Source organism: Stegodyphus dumicola, chromosome X1 (assembly GCF_044657685.1).
Source record: "Stegodyphus dumicola isolate Sdum_Otavi_A_Nest chromosome X1, ASM4465768v1".
NCBI lineage: Eukaryota > Metazoa > Arthropoda > Arachnida > Araneae > Eresidae > Stegodyphus > Stegodyphus dumicola.
In genome coordinates this window covers 125,307,238-125,324,508 of record NC_140780.1, presented here as the reverse complement: position 1 = coordinate 125,324,508, position 17,271 = coordinate 125,307,238, and the positions used below count along the sequence as shown (strand labels likewise).

The 17,271-nt window shown below is 30.3% G+C and overlaps 1 protein-coding gene across 4 annotated transcripts in view; it reads right to left on the bottom strand.

Annotated features, from left to right (window-relative positions):
• Klp3A (kinesin-like protein 3A) overlaps positions 1-17,271 on the bottom strand; it is a 298,885-nt gene that overhangs the window by 168,999 nt on the left and 112,615 nt on the right. For all 4 annotated transcript variants that reach the window (XM_085808353.1, XM_085808352.1, XM_085808354.1 and 1 more), the window contains exons 12-16: positions 11,230-11,280; positions 3,628-3,807; positions 2,925-3,013; positions 2,699-2,843; positions 1,652-1,930 (exon numbers count right to left, since the gene is read on the bottom strand). In XM_085808353.1, the coding sequence (XP_085664479.1) occupies positions 1,652-1,930; positions 2,699-2,843; positions 2,925-3,013; positions 3,628-3,807; positions 11,230-11,280 (744 nt within the window). The remainder of the gene's footprint in view (positions 1-1,651; positions 1,931-2,698; positions 2,844-2,924; positions 3,014-3,627; positions 3,808-11,229; positions 11,281-17,271) is intronic.

The following is a 17,271-nucleotide window of genomic DNA, read 5'->3' as shown; positions in this document are numbered from 1 at the left end:
TATTGCAAAAAAATAATGAAAAAATGGCAAGAATGGGATAATGATGCCACTGGAAGAAAAAGCTTTCAGATTTTCCCTAAAGTTAAGAAAACAAGACTCTCGAGTGATAAAAGAATAAATCAAGCACTGACAGGTCATGGACAAAGTCCAGAATATTTAAAGAGATTTCACAGAAAGAAAGTGGAATGTAAATGTGGATGTGAAGCACAAAATGAAGACTTTATAAACTATTTGTGCGAATGCATACAGACAATCTCTATTAGAGAAGAATATTTTATTTTAATATTTCAAGAGAAAATATAAAGTATTTATTTACAAAAGAAAAATCTAAGTTAGAATTTATAAAAATTCTAAATAATCTAATCAGATATGAATATTTTGAAATAGATTATGTAGTACATTTCTAAATTTGTAACTAAGTTGAGTTCTACATGTGATTATTTACGTAATTTAATTAGAAAAATTATGCAATAAGCAATAACGTTATTTCACAATTGTGAATTTATGTTAAAAGTTATGTAAAATTGATTTAAATGAATAAGTGATTCAATGTTTTAAGAAAGATGGAAACTGTTAAAACAAAATATTTAGGTGTACCATATATTATTATAACTATTACGTTGAATTTATTCAGAATAAAGATTGATGTGACCCTGCTGGCGAGGTCAGGTAATCTGCCTCAGAAGATGAGTTACCCAGTATTTCAATTTGGTTAATTTAGTTCTTTGATTGTTTCTACTTTTTTTCAATTTGTCAGAATTTACGGTATGGTTTGTAAGTTTAGTCTAGGTCTATCTATTTACATCCAAAACTTTTTCTTGAACGGATAATTAATTTTGAGTTATGTACAGTTGCAAACATTTTCCTCTTCAGTTTCTGTCCAACCTCTGAATATGACCCGAAACTTAATTTTATAAAAGTAATTTCACAAAATATTTTGGTTAGTTTTGTTATACCAATGCCAAAGCTTTTATGTTTTATATTTTATGAGTATAAACTCTTATCAAGTATACAGATAAGGAGCCAGGTGATTGTATAAAAATTTAAGTTTTTTTTTATTTTTTCAAGACTTTTTTTTTAAAATTTAAAAATGGAAAACAAGAATATTTGCCTCTTTTAACATTTTTGATATCAGAAGTTTACATGTATGACCACTGGTTTTAAGAATAAAGGTAAGAGGAAGACTTTTGTGGAGACAGCATATGGAGAGGCCCACTTTTAATACCATACATGATAATACCACTTTTAATACCTACTTGTGACTGACTGGTTACTAATTAGTGATAATTTGTCTAGCATTTGCTCTTAAGTGAATAGGTTAGATGGATGGGTTTTCTCATGTGTAACGTGAATATGAGCCAGTTTCCTTTAGAAAATTTTCAACAAAAGCCCTTAAGTAAATAGCCGTGTACTTTGCCATATTTAAATAACCTAATGTAATATCGCATATGCAGGTGTAATGTTATTTTTTTCCCTGAATAACTACTTTAGTTAGGACATTGGGATGCATCCCGATATGTTCAAATTTCCTTTTGATGAAACAAAATATGAAATAAACATATCTAGAATTGAGGACAGACATTATATATAGCAAAGTTTTTAAGTATAATAATAAAAAAAAAGCAACAATTAAAAAAAAATGTATACTAACATTTATGTTTTTCTGAAGTATCTTTTTATCTTTTGCAGTTTTCATTGTTGATTTTTCCAGGGAGCGTCTTTTCTCTTGTTTATACTTTGCAAGTTTCTGATTTAATACATTCATGTGTTTTTCAAATCTATTCTTTAATTTTACAATTTCAAAATCCTTTTTTCTCTCACGCTGCTTCAGTTGAGCAACTTCTTTTTCTTTTTCCTTTTGTAAGCGTCTGAATTTAATATTATCTTGCTTCATTTGCTTTACTAATTCAACTCTAGCTTTTTTTAATCCCTAAAGATACAGAAAGAGAAATCAAATTACTTGAAAACGCTACAGTATAAAATCTGAAATATGGGTAAATAATCCAAGAGAAAATAATTGAGTAGGATAAAAACATTGCAAGAGTAATTAAAGAAAGAATCTGTAGTGAATTTTGAAAAGAAGACATTCTGAAGAGAGTTTATAACAATTCTGTCAATGAACCAAAAGTAAAAAATGCAAATAAACAGCTACTGTTTTCATGGTTGATTCTGAAATTTGACAGCACAATATAAGGTTTTACAAGATTAAAGATGAAGCTGCTATTACATTCTTCTACATCATGGAGTCCACTTAAGAAATTAATTTTAAAAATAAATAAAACACAGCTTTCATTCACCTGAAATCCACAGAAAAGGAAGAATTTAAATTTCAGCATTTTATATTTAAAAATATTTGATTCAGCAGGTAGAACTCTCCTAAAAGAGTAAGAATCTCATTTAGTTGGAAGCTTCTTCTAAAGGAGGTTCCTCCATTCACAAGTACTCTGCATAATTATTAAAAATGTTGCATTTAATGAACAAAACATTAACCAATATATTTTATCAAACTTACTAAAGAACTTAAAATTTTTAAAACAGCAATATTATACATTTCAGGTTTCAAAAAAGAAAAAGAAAAAAGAAAAAAATCAATCAAATGGGTATGCAATTTCAGAGATAAATGTTTGAACAATACATATGAAGTAAACACATAAAAACAAAAGCATAAAAATTATATCATACAAATACAAATATTTACTTGTATCTCTTTCTTAAACGCTGCAATCTGCAATTCAGTTTGCTTCTTCAGCCCCTTTACTAATTTACTTGTTCTTATTTCCTTTTCTAAGGAAACAATCTCACTTTCACATTCTACATATCTTCTGCTACGTTCCTCATCAAGCCTGTATAGAAAAGTACAAATTATATTTTATAAAAGCTGCTTAATACTTCTGGCTAAATATCGCATAAGGCTATATAATTACTTTTTTTCAGAGACTTTTAAAGCTTCTTTTAATGCTTCTTTCTCCTTCACTAAAACCTCGATTTTTGCCTTCATACGATTTAGATCATCCTAAAGAGAGTAATTTGCATTAAACTCAAATTGTAAATTCATAGACAACAAAGCTAACTTGCATTAAAAATATTTCATTGTGGCTTCCACACTGAAATGTCAAAATTAATCATTGTATACATTCCAGTATAAAAAGCATCTCGAGCGATCAAGTTTACAATTTCTTGCACTTTTAGAAAACATCAATAAATTCGTTAAATAAATTAGTGAAACCAAAATGAGGGACCTTTGGGCAAAAAAAAAGATCAAGAATAATATTTTACTAATGTAGAAAATAAAGGAATTATCCTATTAAATTTCTAGAAAACTAAATTACTATTAATTCAAATGAAAAAGAATTCAATTATAATAACATTAGGTACTTACGACAAAAATTTAGTAATAGTAAGGAAATCCATTTTCATAAGATAACAAAAACACAAGTTTTAAGGACGAAGAGTTTAAAGATAAGAAAAATTTTTCCCTTTCATTCTCACTTTTCATTCTGAATGTCCAAGAATGATATTTAAAAGATTTCTTTCATAACTGGAGCACACAACCGTATAAAAAGGCCTGTTGTTAGCCTGTTTAAAAGCCATAACTGGATACAGAACCATATAAAAAGATATACTAACTTCTGAGGTTTCTCTTCCACCAAGAACTTCACCTATACCCTCAAAGTAATGGACGAGGGATGCCTTTATGCCAAGCTGGTGATCTAAAGCTTCTAACTTACGACACACTCCCGTTTGCTCGGAAGTAATTTCTTCAGTAGACACATCTTCTCTTACGAATTCTGATTTCAGATCACTTGACTATGTTAAAGAGAAATAAAATAAGACATACTAAATAACATGAGCAGCATTTTATTCTCGATACAAGTTAACAAAAATTAAAGAGTTGCATAATTTATACACAAAAAATTATTTTGCATTACTTATTAAGAAACATATGTTGATAATTTTAGACAAACTTCCAATTTACATATGAATAAAATTTATTTATCTAACCAATGTAAATATAAATATTTTCTCAAATAACATGGATGATGAACTCCCATTAATTCAAATTCATAAGAACTAGCCCTATGAGATCATAGGAACTATTAAAAGATTTTGGAATGTCACCTCTAAAATGTGAAGAAAAGGTTGATAAATTAAATAAAACTAAATACATATTCATCACATCTGCAAATACCTGCATAAACGCAGAAGAAAAGAATTAATATATGTTTATCCCTATTAATGTGAAACATTTTAGGTCATTTTCTGATTTGTAACAAGTATTATAGATCTTTGATGAAGACTGCATAATAACGAATGTATGTATACATGCAGTCAACAATGCACATGACTTTTCTATCAGCACTCATGCTCCAGAAGCACAGACAGGTTCTTCGCAATTCTTTTCCCTTGTCACATATTTTTGAAATACTTTAATAATTTCATCGTTTAACTGCCTACAAATTTTGCGATTGCTGCCAGCTGAGACAATTTGCAAAAGCTAGGTGACAACATCGGAAAATTTCACTTAACTTAGGAAACTCATCCTCCTCACAGTTTTTCACACGCTGTATTCATGTAATCAACTGAAAAATGAATGTATGACATGTTGAAAACAGCTGGCTGTAGTTTTAGGTTTAATAACATCCTATAAATGCATATAAAACACTGATATTAAACAGTAAAAATATGTCATATCATTTCTCATAATCCACAGAAAATAAAACCTATTCCAAGAACCTCTTTTGATGATGATTTCAGATTGTGAATAAAAATAAGCAGTTAAAATGCAAAATTTATTAATATTACTTCTCGAGATAGGGATTTATTTAAATTTATGAGAGTTTACAGTATTTGAACATACATGTATTAATGATTATCAAAAACATTAAACATGCTCATTTTAACCTGATCATTATGAAACTACAAATATGACATTCATAGCTCATTTCTAAAATCATACTCCTGTAATTGTGCATTACCTCCAACTCCACCAATGGACTTGATGTATTTTCCACATTGTCTGTCTCATATAAAAAAATTTTAAATACATTTTTTGCAAATAATAAAACTATTTGTCTAAAGCAAATTTTAAATATTGATAAAGGTCAAAATCTGTGAATTATTTAAAGCTATGGCACATATTTAACATTTTTAGGTACTTACACAAAACAAAACTCAGATTTTTAAAATAATAATAGTAATAAAGATATTTTTTGGTGTAGATGTGATTTTTATTTTTCAGGTGGTATTAAATTTATAATGTGTAAGGAAAATGCTTCACAAATGTAATCTTAAAAATATTTAAAAAGCAGTATCTAATTATTTATACAACATTTTATCATAACGATTCAAACACTAGGATTCTTAAACTTTTACCTTTTTCACCTGAGAAAATTTCACATACCCTGGTATATATAGGGTATATAATAAATATTAATTGTTAACAGATCAAATTTCAATTGCAAACCCTTTTCACTAACTGTATTCACATAACCCAAAGAATGAATGGCATGGTAAAAGCAACAGGCTATTATTTCAGGTTGAACTGCATGCCATATATGCATATAAATCGACAGTTTTTGTTTGGTATTCATTTTCAGTGTGAAATTTTTCCAATGTTTTGAGCTTGGTTAATTTAATTTTAATTTAGTTTGATTTTCTTCATTGTTTACCATGCCTTCATCCATTAATCGTTTCACTAAATTACGCCTAAAACGACGGAATTTTCTGAATCACCTTGACTTTACTATAATAGTGTAAATGTAAAAATTTGATCCCCAATTTCATTCAAATTAAATCTAACCAAAAATTTTCCAATCATATTTCAAGAATTCTCTTAAATGCACTTGCCTTGCTTCAGTCCATCATAAGGTATACAAGTCAACAGTTATTTAAAACTGAACATGGGCTATATAAGCTTCATCTGGAACTTGCTAATTCATATCTAAAATTCACTGCCATTAAACAAAAGTCTTGGTCTAGAACTGAGAATGTGGTTAACTGCCATAATTACATCCTTGCATTTAAATTCAAAAACCTTTCACAGTCTTCTAATTTAAGCAGTTCAAAAAATTTTCCCATTTTAAATATTAAGCCACTAAGTTAATATTTCTAGTGTTAGTTTATCAGAAAAACAAGAGAATTCTGAAATATATTTTAAACTTCTCACAAACCTGTAAACCCTCAATTCCAAAGATTTTGGCTCCTTTCAAAAAAGCTTTCAAATTCAGTAAAGTTTAAAATGCACAGAAAGAAATGATTGGGCATCTTATCACCCATAATGTGAAATTGAACAATAAGCATTTGATACCAAATTTAAATGCGAGAGAAAGAGCTACAATGCAGGAAATTCAATCTAGCCCAGACATTATCATTTCAAAGGTCTACAAAGGTGGCCAGATTGTCGTCATGGAAGAACACTTACATTGATGGTGTCACTAAACTCTTAAATGAAGGACCATATAATCTAATCCCTAAAGATCCTTCACCTTCGGACCTCTCAAAAATAAAAACTCTGCAATCAAATCTTCACAAATCCTTTCAACCAACTTAAAACAGTCACTTAGCCCAGCTGTTATTAATTGTGCCAGATTATATGCTCTTCCCAAAATTCATAAAAGTGGTATTCCTTTCTGCCCTATTGTATCAAATTTAGGCACTGCCTCATACCCATTAGCTAAATATTTAATTTCTAGATTTTCAACTTTATTAGATAATAACATTTACACCATAAAAATTCAATAGAGTTTGTAAAAAAGTTAAAAGCATTTCCCCTAGAAATTTACTTATGGTTTATTTTGATGTAAATCATTACTCACCAACGTTCCAGTGGAGGGTGCATTAAAATTTCTAGAACTCAGATTTCATAAATTCTATTTTTCCTGCATTGAAATCCATGAGCTAATTTACCTTTCTCTACTCTGTTTGAAACAAACACATTTTGTTTTCCAAAATACATATTACAAGCAAACTAAGGGATTAGCCATCATTTTTATTCAAGCTTTCTGACTTTTTTTCTTCATCAACACTACAAAAGTGCAAGCATCGAAGAACTTCAATGTAATGATCACGACTCATTCTACTGTTTAAAAACAGCTTTATGATCATGGGATTCATAGAAACAAACATTTTGTATTGGATTTTTTTTATAGTATCCATAAAAATTGTTAAAAGAAAAAAAAAAAACTATTCACTGTTACAAGCAAATATTTTACACAAGCTGGACAAGTTTTATCTTTGGAATATTTACTCATTTGATACAAATTAAGTCTCTTCGGTAATTAATTCTGCAACAGCATTATTGAAAAAAAGTTTTATTGACAAAATGGCAATGATGCAAAGAACTGTTTGGCAACAAGCTAGACAATAAACGAAATAATTTTAGTAAGGGATATGATCTCCCCTAACTGCAATGGTTGGGTTGGACCATCTGTCAATACTCAACAATAGATTATCTAATAGCTCTTGGAGTAAGATTTTCCATTCTTCAAGAACCATCTCTTTTAGCTGTCTGGTAATCTGAAAGTAAGACTGAGTTGCCAGGCACATCCTTAAAGTATTCTACACATATTCAGTGGGATTTAAATGAGGGGAGCATGCTGGTCAGTGCCTCTAGTGGATGTCTTCACTTTCCAGGAGCTATTCAACAGCTTGTCTGGCTGTGCATTGTCACATATAAACAAAGTCCAATGGCACCCCAGAAAAGATACATGCGGGGAAGGATAACTTCTCCACAGTAACAATTTTTGGTAAGTGAACCTCTGTCAAAAACGTGAAGCTCCATCCATCATAACGCCTTTCCATACAAGCACACCAGGAGTGCTTCCTCCCAATGGTCTCTTTTCTTGATATTTATGGGATGAAACATGTCCTTATCTCTCTCCATGTCAACTGGCAATGAAAGCAGTTTGTTAGACTGAAATGACTCCATCAAAAAAAAAAAAAAAAAAAAAAAAAAAAAAAAAAAAAAAAAAAAAAAAGGACATGACTCCATTGATGAAGTGACTAGTTTTTGTGTTCTCGGCACCACTGTAAACAATGCTGCCGATAGTATGCAGGCCACCTTTATGAAGTCATTTGGACACAATAAACCTGTCATCTGGTTACTGTGCGCAACTCAGCAGTGTTGACCGCAGTCTGGTTTTGAGCTCTTTTCGCATGTCGGGTGATCGGTCACCCAGTACCACTGTTTTCCTTTGCTGACCAACCACCCTTTCTTTTACGTGTCGTCTTACCTGTCATCTGGAAGGTTTTCTAAGCTCACAAAAAAGCAGGTTTAGTTCAAACTCTTTGGTAACAGATGCTAAACTAGGCCCCCGTCAAGCTTGCAATTAATTCTACCATGTGCAAGGGTGCTCTGATGTTCTTTTGTAGCCATACTGCATGTGCAGTCTCATTTCCATCTGCAGAAGAAAGCCAGTTCTCCTTTTTAAGTTGCTTAGCATTGCTCATGCTAACGCCTTCTGTTTTGTGTGCCCTGACGTACCCTTTGACATCATAGTTCCATATTTGCATATGTTGCACATTTCTGCCGAGCTGTCTTTTCATTTTATAGACCACTAAACCATTATTTCATTTTATTGATCACTCTTTTCAACAATTTCATGGTTGTATGTTGCAAAATGGATTTACTGCTTAAGTTCTGCAAACTACTGTACTTTTAATTAAAGCAGTGCTTTGAAACGCAATTGCACTAACTTTTCTATAGTCAATGACCATGAAGATGTATTGCCTGTCGATGTACTGGGCATGCATAATCAGAAATATTCTTATCATCACTAAATTCATGGGCTTTGTTATCAACAGAATAATCAGAATAAACTACAGTATCACTTTCACTACTCTCAGTCTGTTTTAAAATCTGTATCCAAAATGTTTTGCATCATTTTTGCTATCTCACCTTCAGTTAAAAATTTTCAAATCTTTGACATTGCAATGCTCAAAATAAAAATATTTCATATACACAAAGTATAATTTTTGATTGGGAATTGGGCTGCAACCTAATGCTCTAGAAGGGAGGACTCCTATATCAATCATCAATAAATACCATGTGCACATTTAAAGGGCCATCAGGAAGCCTGCAAGTCAAGAACAGGGCTTTTGCATTATAATTATGTAATAAAAATCCAAATGTAAATTATCTTTTTGTCATTTTGAGTACAAGGTCAAATCTATACATATCTCAAATCTTATGGACATATTACTCCATCTTGCCAAATATATGTGTTTCTAAAACATTATTAACTAAATAAATACTCCAAAATACTAACACCAGTGCATTATGAACAGGGGTGAATAAGAAAATGCTCTGTTATAATATCAGTGTGCCAGCTGGGACATGCATGCATTTCATACTGGCATGTCTGCATGATGGCTGGCCTGAAAAGGCTAATCTAGTGGAAGAGTACAAGTGGTGTGATGTTATAAGAACTAATATAGCTTATCAATAAGCAAAAACGTAAAAAGAAATATCATTCAATTTTTATTTTATGAAAGACAAATCAGCGACTACCATGACTGGCTACTCACAGCACCTTCATATACTCAAGTATGCGGGATTCCCCTGCATATTTAAAACTGTGAGATTCCCTATATGCAATGATGAATAAAATGAGCCAGGAAATTACTAATACCAGGATAGCAGGCAATTTCCCAGCGCAGTTGCTGTAAAATAACTAAAATTATCCTGATGGTGCTATCACAACATGCAATTGCCTCATTTGCATCAACTATTCAGACTAATAAATGGAAGTGAGGGCTAGTCCTTATTCTATATTTAAAATTTCATAGAGGCGTTAACTTTTATTGCTTTTTTGAGTTACTTTCTTTTATGGTATGAAAAAAGCATGTAAGTTTTTAAGAAACCTTGGGTGGAACCACAGTGTTTTGGGATCTGTTCATGAAGACATGTATCGAAACCATTTAACAGCTAAATTTTTATAGTTAATTATTTTAGTCTATGTTTTCATAAATTTCAATTTATTAAGATGGTATTTACACCATTAAAGAAAGTAAGAAAGCAAAATATTTTAAATCATAAACCGCAAAAATTTAATAACCAGATGAAAGTGGTCATGCCACTCAAGAGGTTAAGAAATGCTACTTTACAGGCAGTTATGTGGTATTTTGTGGTAATATAGCTTTCATGTCAAGAAGTTTAGTGCAACTGCCATCCAGATCAGTATGATGATTAGCAGGTCTAGATGCCATAGTGTTGGGCCTAGGTTTGTTTTGCATAGAAGCCATGGATGTTTTTAATTGCCTACATTCCTTCTCCTGTATCTTATACTCATCAGCCTCCTATGCAATGATTTTGGGAAAAAGGTTAAATGACTCGTAGGTTTGGTCATTCCCTATGAATGTGTAATGTGAAAGTGCCCGATCAATTAGATACAAGAAATTTATTTTAACTCGGAGCACAAACTAGATTTTTGTATGACAGCACAGCTGATTACTCAGTTTTTTTAAAAAGTTCATGCAAACTTCTCACATTATCCAGGCTTTAGTATTTCACACATAATCAACAAGCAATACTTATAAGCGTTTAAAGGCACATGGATTTTCAGTATTACTCATAACTAATAAGTACAGCTTCTGACCTTCCCTCCATATTAGAATTTGCATTTCTTTGCTGTGTTTACCAATTACCCCTATCTCACATTTAAAAGCTAGTCTTATTAAGCAGAAATTCATAAAATGTCATTCTTGTTTCTCTTCTGAGTAATACATGCTCTGGCTAATAACCATAAATTAATTTCCACATGCATTGCACTGAATTATATGCAAATATTGCTGTTTACATTACCACTTTCAATGAGTACATTATTATTTCTGAACTTAAAACTTGCCAACCATCTTTAACTGCATTTATGTCTTTAACTTGTGCAAGTTTACCACTTAAGCTCCCAAAGTAGGCCCATTTATCAGCACAATTTTTGCTTATGCATCTTCATAATTATAATTTGCTCTAAATTCTTGTGTGCCGTTGTTCTCATTCATTTCTGTCTTTTAAAAGTTTCCTTTATGTTCTGGTTTCAAGATGGGATCTTGGTTTCTAAGGTTGGCAAGTATTTTCTTTTACTTAACATACAATTAATACTTTTAATTCAAACTGGCAACAATTAATTCTATATTTCACCAAAGAATGGTTTTCTGTGACAAATGTATAGGATAACTTTATTGTAAAGGTGAGATAATGACTCAGAAAGGAATTAACATCTAAGGATTTATTACCTCCAACTCCACCAGTGAACTTGATTTATTTTCCACATTAATGTCAGTCTCCTATAAAAAATTTTTTAAAATAAATTATTCTTTGCAAGTAATATAACTTGTTTAAAGCAAATTTAAAATATTGATAGAAAAAAAAAATTGTGATTTTTTAATAAAACATTTATGGCCCACAATATTTAGTATTTTTAGGTACCTAACACAAAACAGAACTCAAATTTTTAAAATAATAATAATATAATAAAAAGAATATTTTCCTGGAATAGATGTGATTTTAAATTTTCAGGAGGTAGTAAATTTATAATATGAAAGGGCAATGCTTCACAGATAAAATTAAAAAAATATTTTAAAAGCAGTATCTAATTTATGTAATATCTTAGCATATCAACTCAAAAGCCAAGATTCTTAAACTTTTCCCATTGTTATTTCTTTTTCGCTGAGAAAATTTCACACAACCCTGGTATTACACATATGCAGGTACATATAATAAATATGAACATAAAATATTAATTGATAACTATAAAAACCAACTGATAACCATTCTTTTAAAATTAAAATGTGACCATGCATTCATTACCTTCTACTAAAATGAAATTTCTATCTGATGAGCAGGTGTGCTTGCTTATTTTTGACTAAAATCTAAACCTTTGCTGAGTATTTCCTATTGAGTGATACATGCATTTTTGAGATATGAGTAATAGTTTGATTTTAAACTAGGAATAATGATGTTTCTTCACATAAACAATAGAACAAAATCACAAATATATATTCAGAGTCATTTCACAAACTGTCTGAAATTCTTTTCTAACCTGGTGTCAAAATTCTTTTAGGGATTTTCAGGAAAACTTTTACCCAAGACCTGCACCATTTGAAAATTTGACAAACATTTATTTAGCCTTTAATAACAGAAGACTGACAATTTTCAACTGTGAATCGTTTTTGAACAAGCGTAGTTTCTCATAATCAAAATTTAAAGTGAAGTAATATTAATGTTACATTAGCAAATCAAAGGACCAGTTATATTTTTAATAAAATCTTTGGGAAAAGTTGTTTTCAATTTCATAATCATCTGCTGCTGTTACGTTTCCAAGAACCTTTCCCACTCTATTTTTACATATGTTTAACTTTCAAAACATTTTTCAAATTATCTGTATTTTAAAGATAAAAACGGAAAAATTTAAACTTTCAGTGTCAAAACATATCTGCATACCTCATGCAGTCTTACAATTCACAGCCAGCTGGTAATTTAAATAAAATTTTCTTAAGTTTGTAATATCTAACATTCTGCAATACTTCTTGATTCATACTTTCTTAGAAAATGGCCTAATGAATAATTTTGAAAGGGAAAGAAACAACCTGCCAGAGAAAGGATTTATTTAAAAAATTTATGATTCTACATTTTCACAATATTTTATTTTTCAGAAATCTGTTCATTTCATTATTATTCGCTATGTTGTTCTGATAGTCAGTTTCCTTTAAACTAAATAATTCAATGTATATGTTTAAAGTTAATCTATATGATTTCTTCCAAATCCATACATCGCTCTAAATCTGATGACAGGAAGAAAAGGAAATTTTATTCATGATTATTTAAAACATGTTTTTGCAAAATATTTTCAGATATTTTTTCAGTATATGGAAGTATTACATTACATCACTAGTTTAAAAAAAGTTTGGGTGACTTCAATGAACATGCAATTTTGCAAATTGTGTGAATTATACTAATAGTAAAATATGCTAATTTTGTATATTGAAAAGTTGGTGATATTTTTGTACTTATAACATGTTGCTACTGAAACATAAAAACTCATTGAAAATATAAGAAACTTGTTCAAATATTCAAACATGAAGTTACAGCAAAATGTATACACGTTAAACCACTGAAAGCTATAACATCTCTTTAATATAGCACAATACCTTCAGTGAAGCAAAATACTTAAGTTATAAGATTTTTTTAAAAAAACTTGACAATAACACAGTTCTATAAGCTATCAGTCCTTGCTGAATAATGAGTAAAATCAAATTTCTGCTTAGAAATGTAACTTGATCTTCCAATCAAAGTAATATTTGTTTGAACTCTGCCCTCTAACTTTTGTTTTTTATCTCTTACTTACTAATAACAATTTGTAATCAGTCTGCATCATGCCAATGCTTGAAAAAGAGAATATTAATATAATGTTTCTTAATAAAGCTGATGATTTTAATATCACTGGCTAAACTCAACAAACACATATAATTAATATAATTTTACATCTGAATTCCAAATTGTCTTTATGTTTAAAATTCCTAGAACTAAACTAAAGAATTCATAGAACTAAACAAACTAAAACAAAGACCAGAAGGTTGCCATTCTTACAATGTCAAACTATGAATAAAAGATAACTGTGGCTTGGTTCTAACAATAATCCCACCTTTTGATTAATGACATACTTAATCAATCAAAACAAATATAAAAAATACTGTTCATACAAATATCAGGGCGAAACAGTTAACAAAAGGAAAATTAAGTTCTTTAATTTCTACACTAAAATGACTCAAGTAGTGTTCAGGTAAGAAATCTAGATGAGATTTTAACTTGCAGACTTCTAGTCATGACAGTCTTAATGTATTTTGATAAATCTGGAGCTAAATTATTCTTTGTTAACTTTGAAACTAAATTGTCTTCACCCTGCGTCTCAGTTTCATTTGCCCCCTCTGACTCCAAAGATGAAAGCATTTAGAGAGGGAATATTCTCTGGATTGAGCGAATTAATTGTCCAGATACATAGACTCCAACTTGCAGCAGAACTTCTCAGTAGTCAATTCGCGAACGACATTTTTACAACTTTAAAAATGTGCACATAACGCATGTTGTAATTAACTATTCATTAATTGTAATCAATTTTGTTACATTTAAAATCCATTTAGTACATATAAAAATGAATAATTAAAAATATGCCTTGTAAATTATGTGCACATTTAATTAGAAATTTTCATTTAACTCCTCAAACCTCATGTATACCACTAAACCTACTATTATATGAAAAAAAGCAAGTATTTTAAATCACTACTAATCATAGAAAAAATCAGAATCCATAAATCATATATATTTATTCTGGATTTGATTTTTGCAGGGAAATAAAATTTAAATAACCTAAAAAAATACTTATAATTTACGAATGCAAAAAATAATATGTAGCATGCTTAGTAAGCTTAAGTTCTGATTTTGAGAATGTTTTTTTATAATACAGTTCTTCATTTGCCTGCATGCTTATTTTTTCAATCAAAACTACTTTGAGAGTTTTAGGACCTAAATTTGGTCGAAATTCCGTCTGATTTTTTTTTTTAACAATAGAAAAAATTCTTTTGCAAGCTGCATTTGAATGAGGTATTATTAAGACAGCAAGCATTACAGTAGGCAATACTTTGTATTTAATACACCCATTCATATTTTTTAATTTGGAAATTTCTCCCCATGCTATATCAATACGCAAATCTACAACTTTTTTCAAATCATCTACTCGATACATGAAAAATTCAATTTTCACTTAAGATATTTTTCATCAATAATGGATGGAAAAGTATTCATCAAGTAAAGAACAGATGAAAATGAAACTTCAGTCCTCAAGTTGATTGTTAGCAACTTCAGCATGTTTTAGAAATGGATCACTTAGTGGAAATTTATCTATTATATATGAACATGCGGTTACAAAGCTCGCACAGAAGTAAAAAGCGATTTTACTTCACTTTCATTCAACTTGGCATTTTTAAAATATAGTCTTGTTTCCACACCAATCATTAAATTTTCATTTGCTTTTTGTTTACTATACTTCTGAAATGGAAGAGATGTTAGAGTAAAATCTTCATTTTCTTTAGAAATGACTGATGGTTTTACAAATCTAACAAATAAATTCATTAAAAGTTTCCCAAGTTTTCTTAATTTATGTATATAAGGAGCTTGTAGTTGCAAATTAATATTTACTGTTATAAACAAGGGCAAAGTATTTTTCAAAAATAACAAGTACAATTTGGTGGTAGGTGATTGTAACATTTTTTTTTAATGTTTTGCAATCTCTTTCCTTCATTCTCACTGTTATCTGCTTGATCTCCAAATAAATTTATGACAGCATCCCACTGTTCCAAAATTCTTGCTATAGATTCTAAAAGAGACAACCATCTCGTACTGCAATATTTCAAAATTTTAAGAGATTTTGCATTCTGTCCCAAAATTTGTTGAGCAACTTTGAAGCTACGTTTCCGTTTCGAACTTTCCTCCAAATAAAAATATACAGTCAAAAGTCATTAATCCGGACCTCAAAGCTACAAACTTTCTGCGCATGCGCAAATGCGTGTGCGCATAATACGTTTACGCATGTGTGTTTAATGTATAACGGACGGTATAAGCTAAGCTAAAATTATATAATTATCTGTTTCAGTTAATGTGTCAGATTGCGATGTTCCTTAATCTTCGAATTGGATCCCTTTTATTATTTTCTGCAGACTGTTAGAGCAATTTTATAAAAGTAAGCTTGAACTCTCGATTATGTCAAATAGAATTTCCAATGCTGGAGGTGCCAAAGCGAAAGTATGTTCCGATGTCCATCAAACAAAAAGTGGAATTGCTGCAAAAAATGGATACAGACATGTCCTTTGTTTCTCTAACCATTCCAAAATCTGTTTATCAATTTCACGCTGCTCTACAAGGGGGGGGGACGTCGCGGCACGAAATGAACTGGAAGTTGATCTGTCAGCACTATCCTTATCTTCAGGGCAGATGTTTTTCTATCATTGAGCTTATAATTCCTTACTAAATGTAGTATTTCATCTCGATGTATTCCATCTTTGATATGATTTAAATCAAATTCCTCGTCATTATAAATATCACAAGTAGACCATCAAATAGTTTTCTGGTTGCAATTTTTTAATTTCGACTATGCGTAATGTATGCTTTATGCATGTGAGCGTTGAAAGAAATGTTTAATAAACAAATAAATATTAAACTTTTCTTTTTGTAAATTTTGATATCCTTTAGATCATAATTGCTCTTTATTTCATAAATTACAGTTTCATATTTTTAATTTTATAATTTCTGCATGCCATCTTACCAGATTTAAATTTATGATCTATAATCCGGAATCGTTGAAGTCCCGACGAGTCTGGATTAAAGACTTTTGACTGTATATGTATTAACAACATTTCGATTTCTGGGCCAATTAATTTTTCAGCAGCCTTTTTTGCAGCTATACGCAAGAGGTGGCATGGACAACCTCGAATGCTTATACTTGGTTGATGCATTTTGATAAACGTTTAAACTTTCCAATCATATTACTAGCATTATCTGAAGAAAATGATAAGCAATTTTTCCATTCTAAACCTTTGCCTTTAAAGTTTTCATTTAAACAATTAAAAATATCTTCTCTGGTATTATTCGTGCACTCTAAAATGGAAATCAATGACGTAATTATCACTCCCTTTTCTTTACTGTAATATGTTATAATCAATGGATACAATTTGTTGTCATTGTTATCATTATTTCCATCAGTACTTAGAGAAAATGATGTATTGCACACTGATTTTATAATATCGGCAACAGTATTTTCTGTAAGCGTTTTCATAACAGCGGCAGTTTTGGTATTTTTGCTATGGCAGAATCCGGAAGCATAGCTTTGAAAATCTCTTTGGAATGATCCGAAACAGAAAGCCGTAGACTGTGTTCAATTAAAAATCGAACAAAATAGCATTCGGCTTCCTTAGGACCTGTTTCGTCATCTTTTATTAAGAATTCGTTATTTCTTTAGATGCCAAGTTCTATATGCTTTTGAGAAAAAACATGCCATTTACAGTCATCTTTTCCGCCATGTGCAACTGAGAAGTCTTTGTTGCATACACTGCAGTGTGCGTGATTCACAGAAATTTTGGATGCTTTAATGGATGGAAATTCTGAATAATATGAATCTTTAAATTTCTGCTTTGATAATTTTGGCTTTTTCATTCGAGGTAGCATTATTAAAAAAAAATTCCAGTTCATAAGACACACGCTAAGCTCTCGCCGTAATCCAAACAATG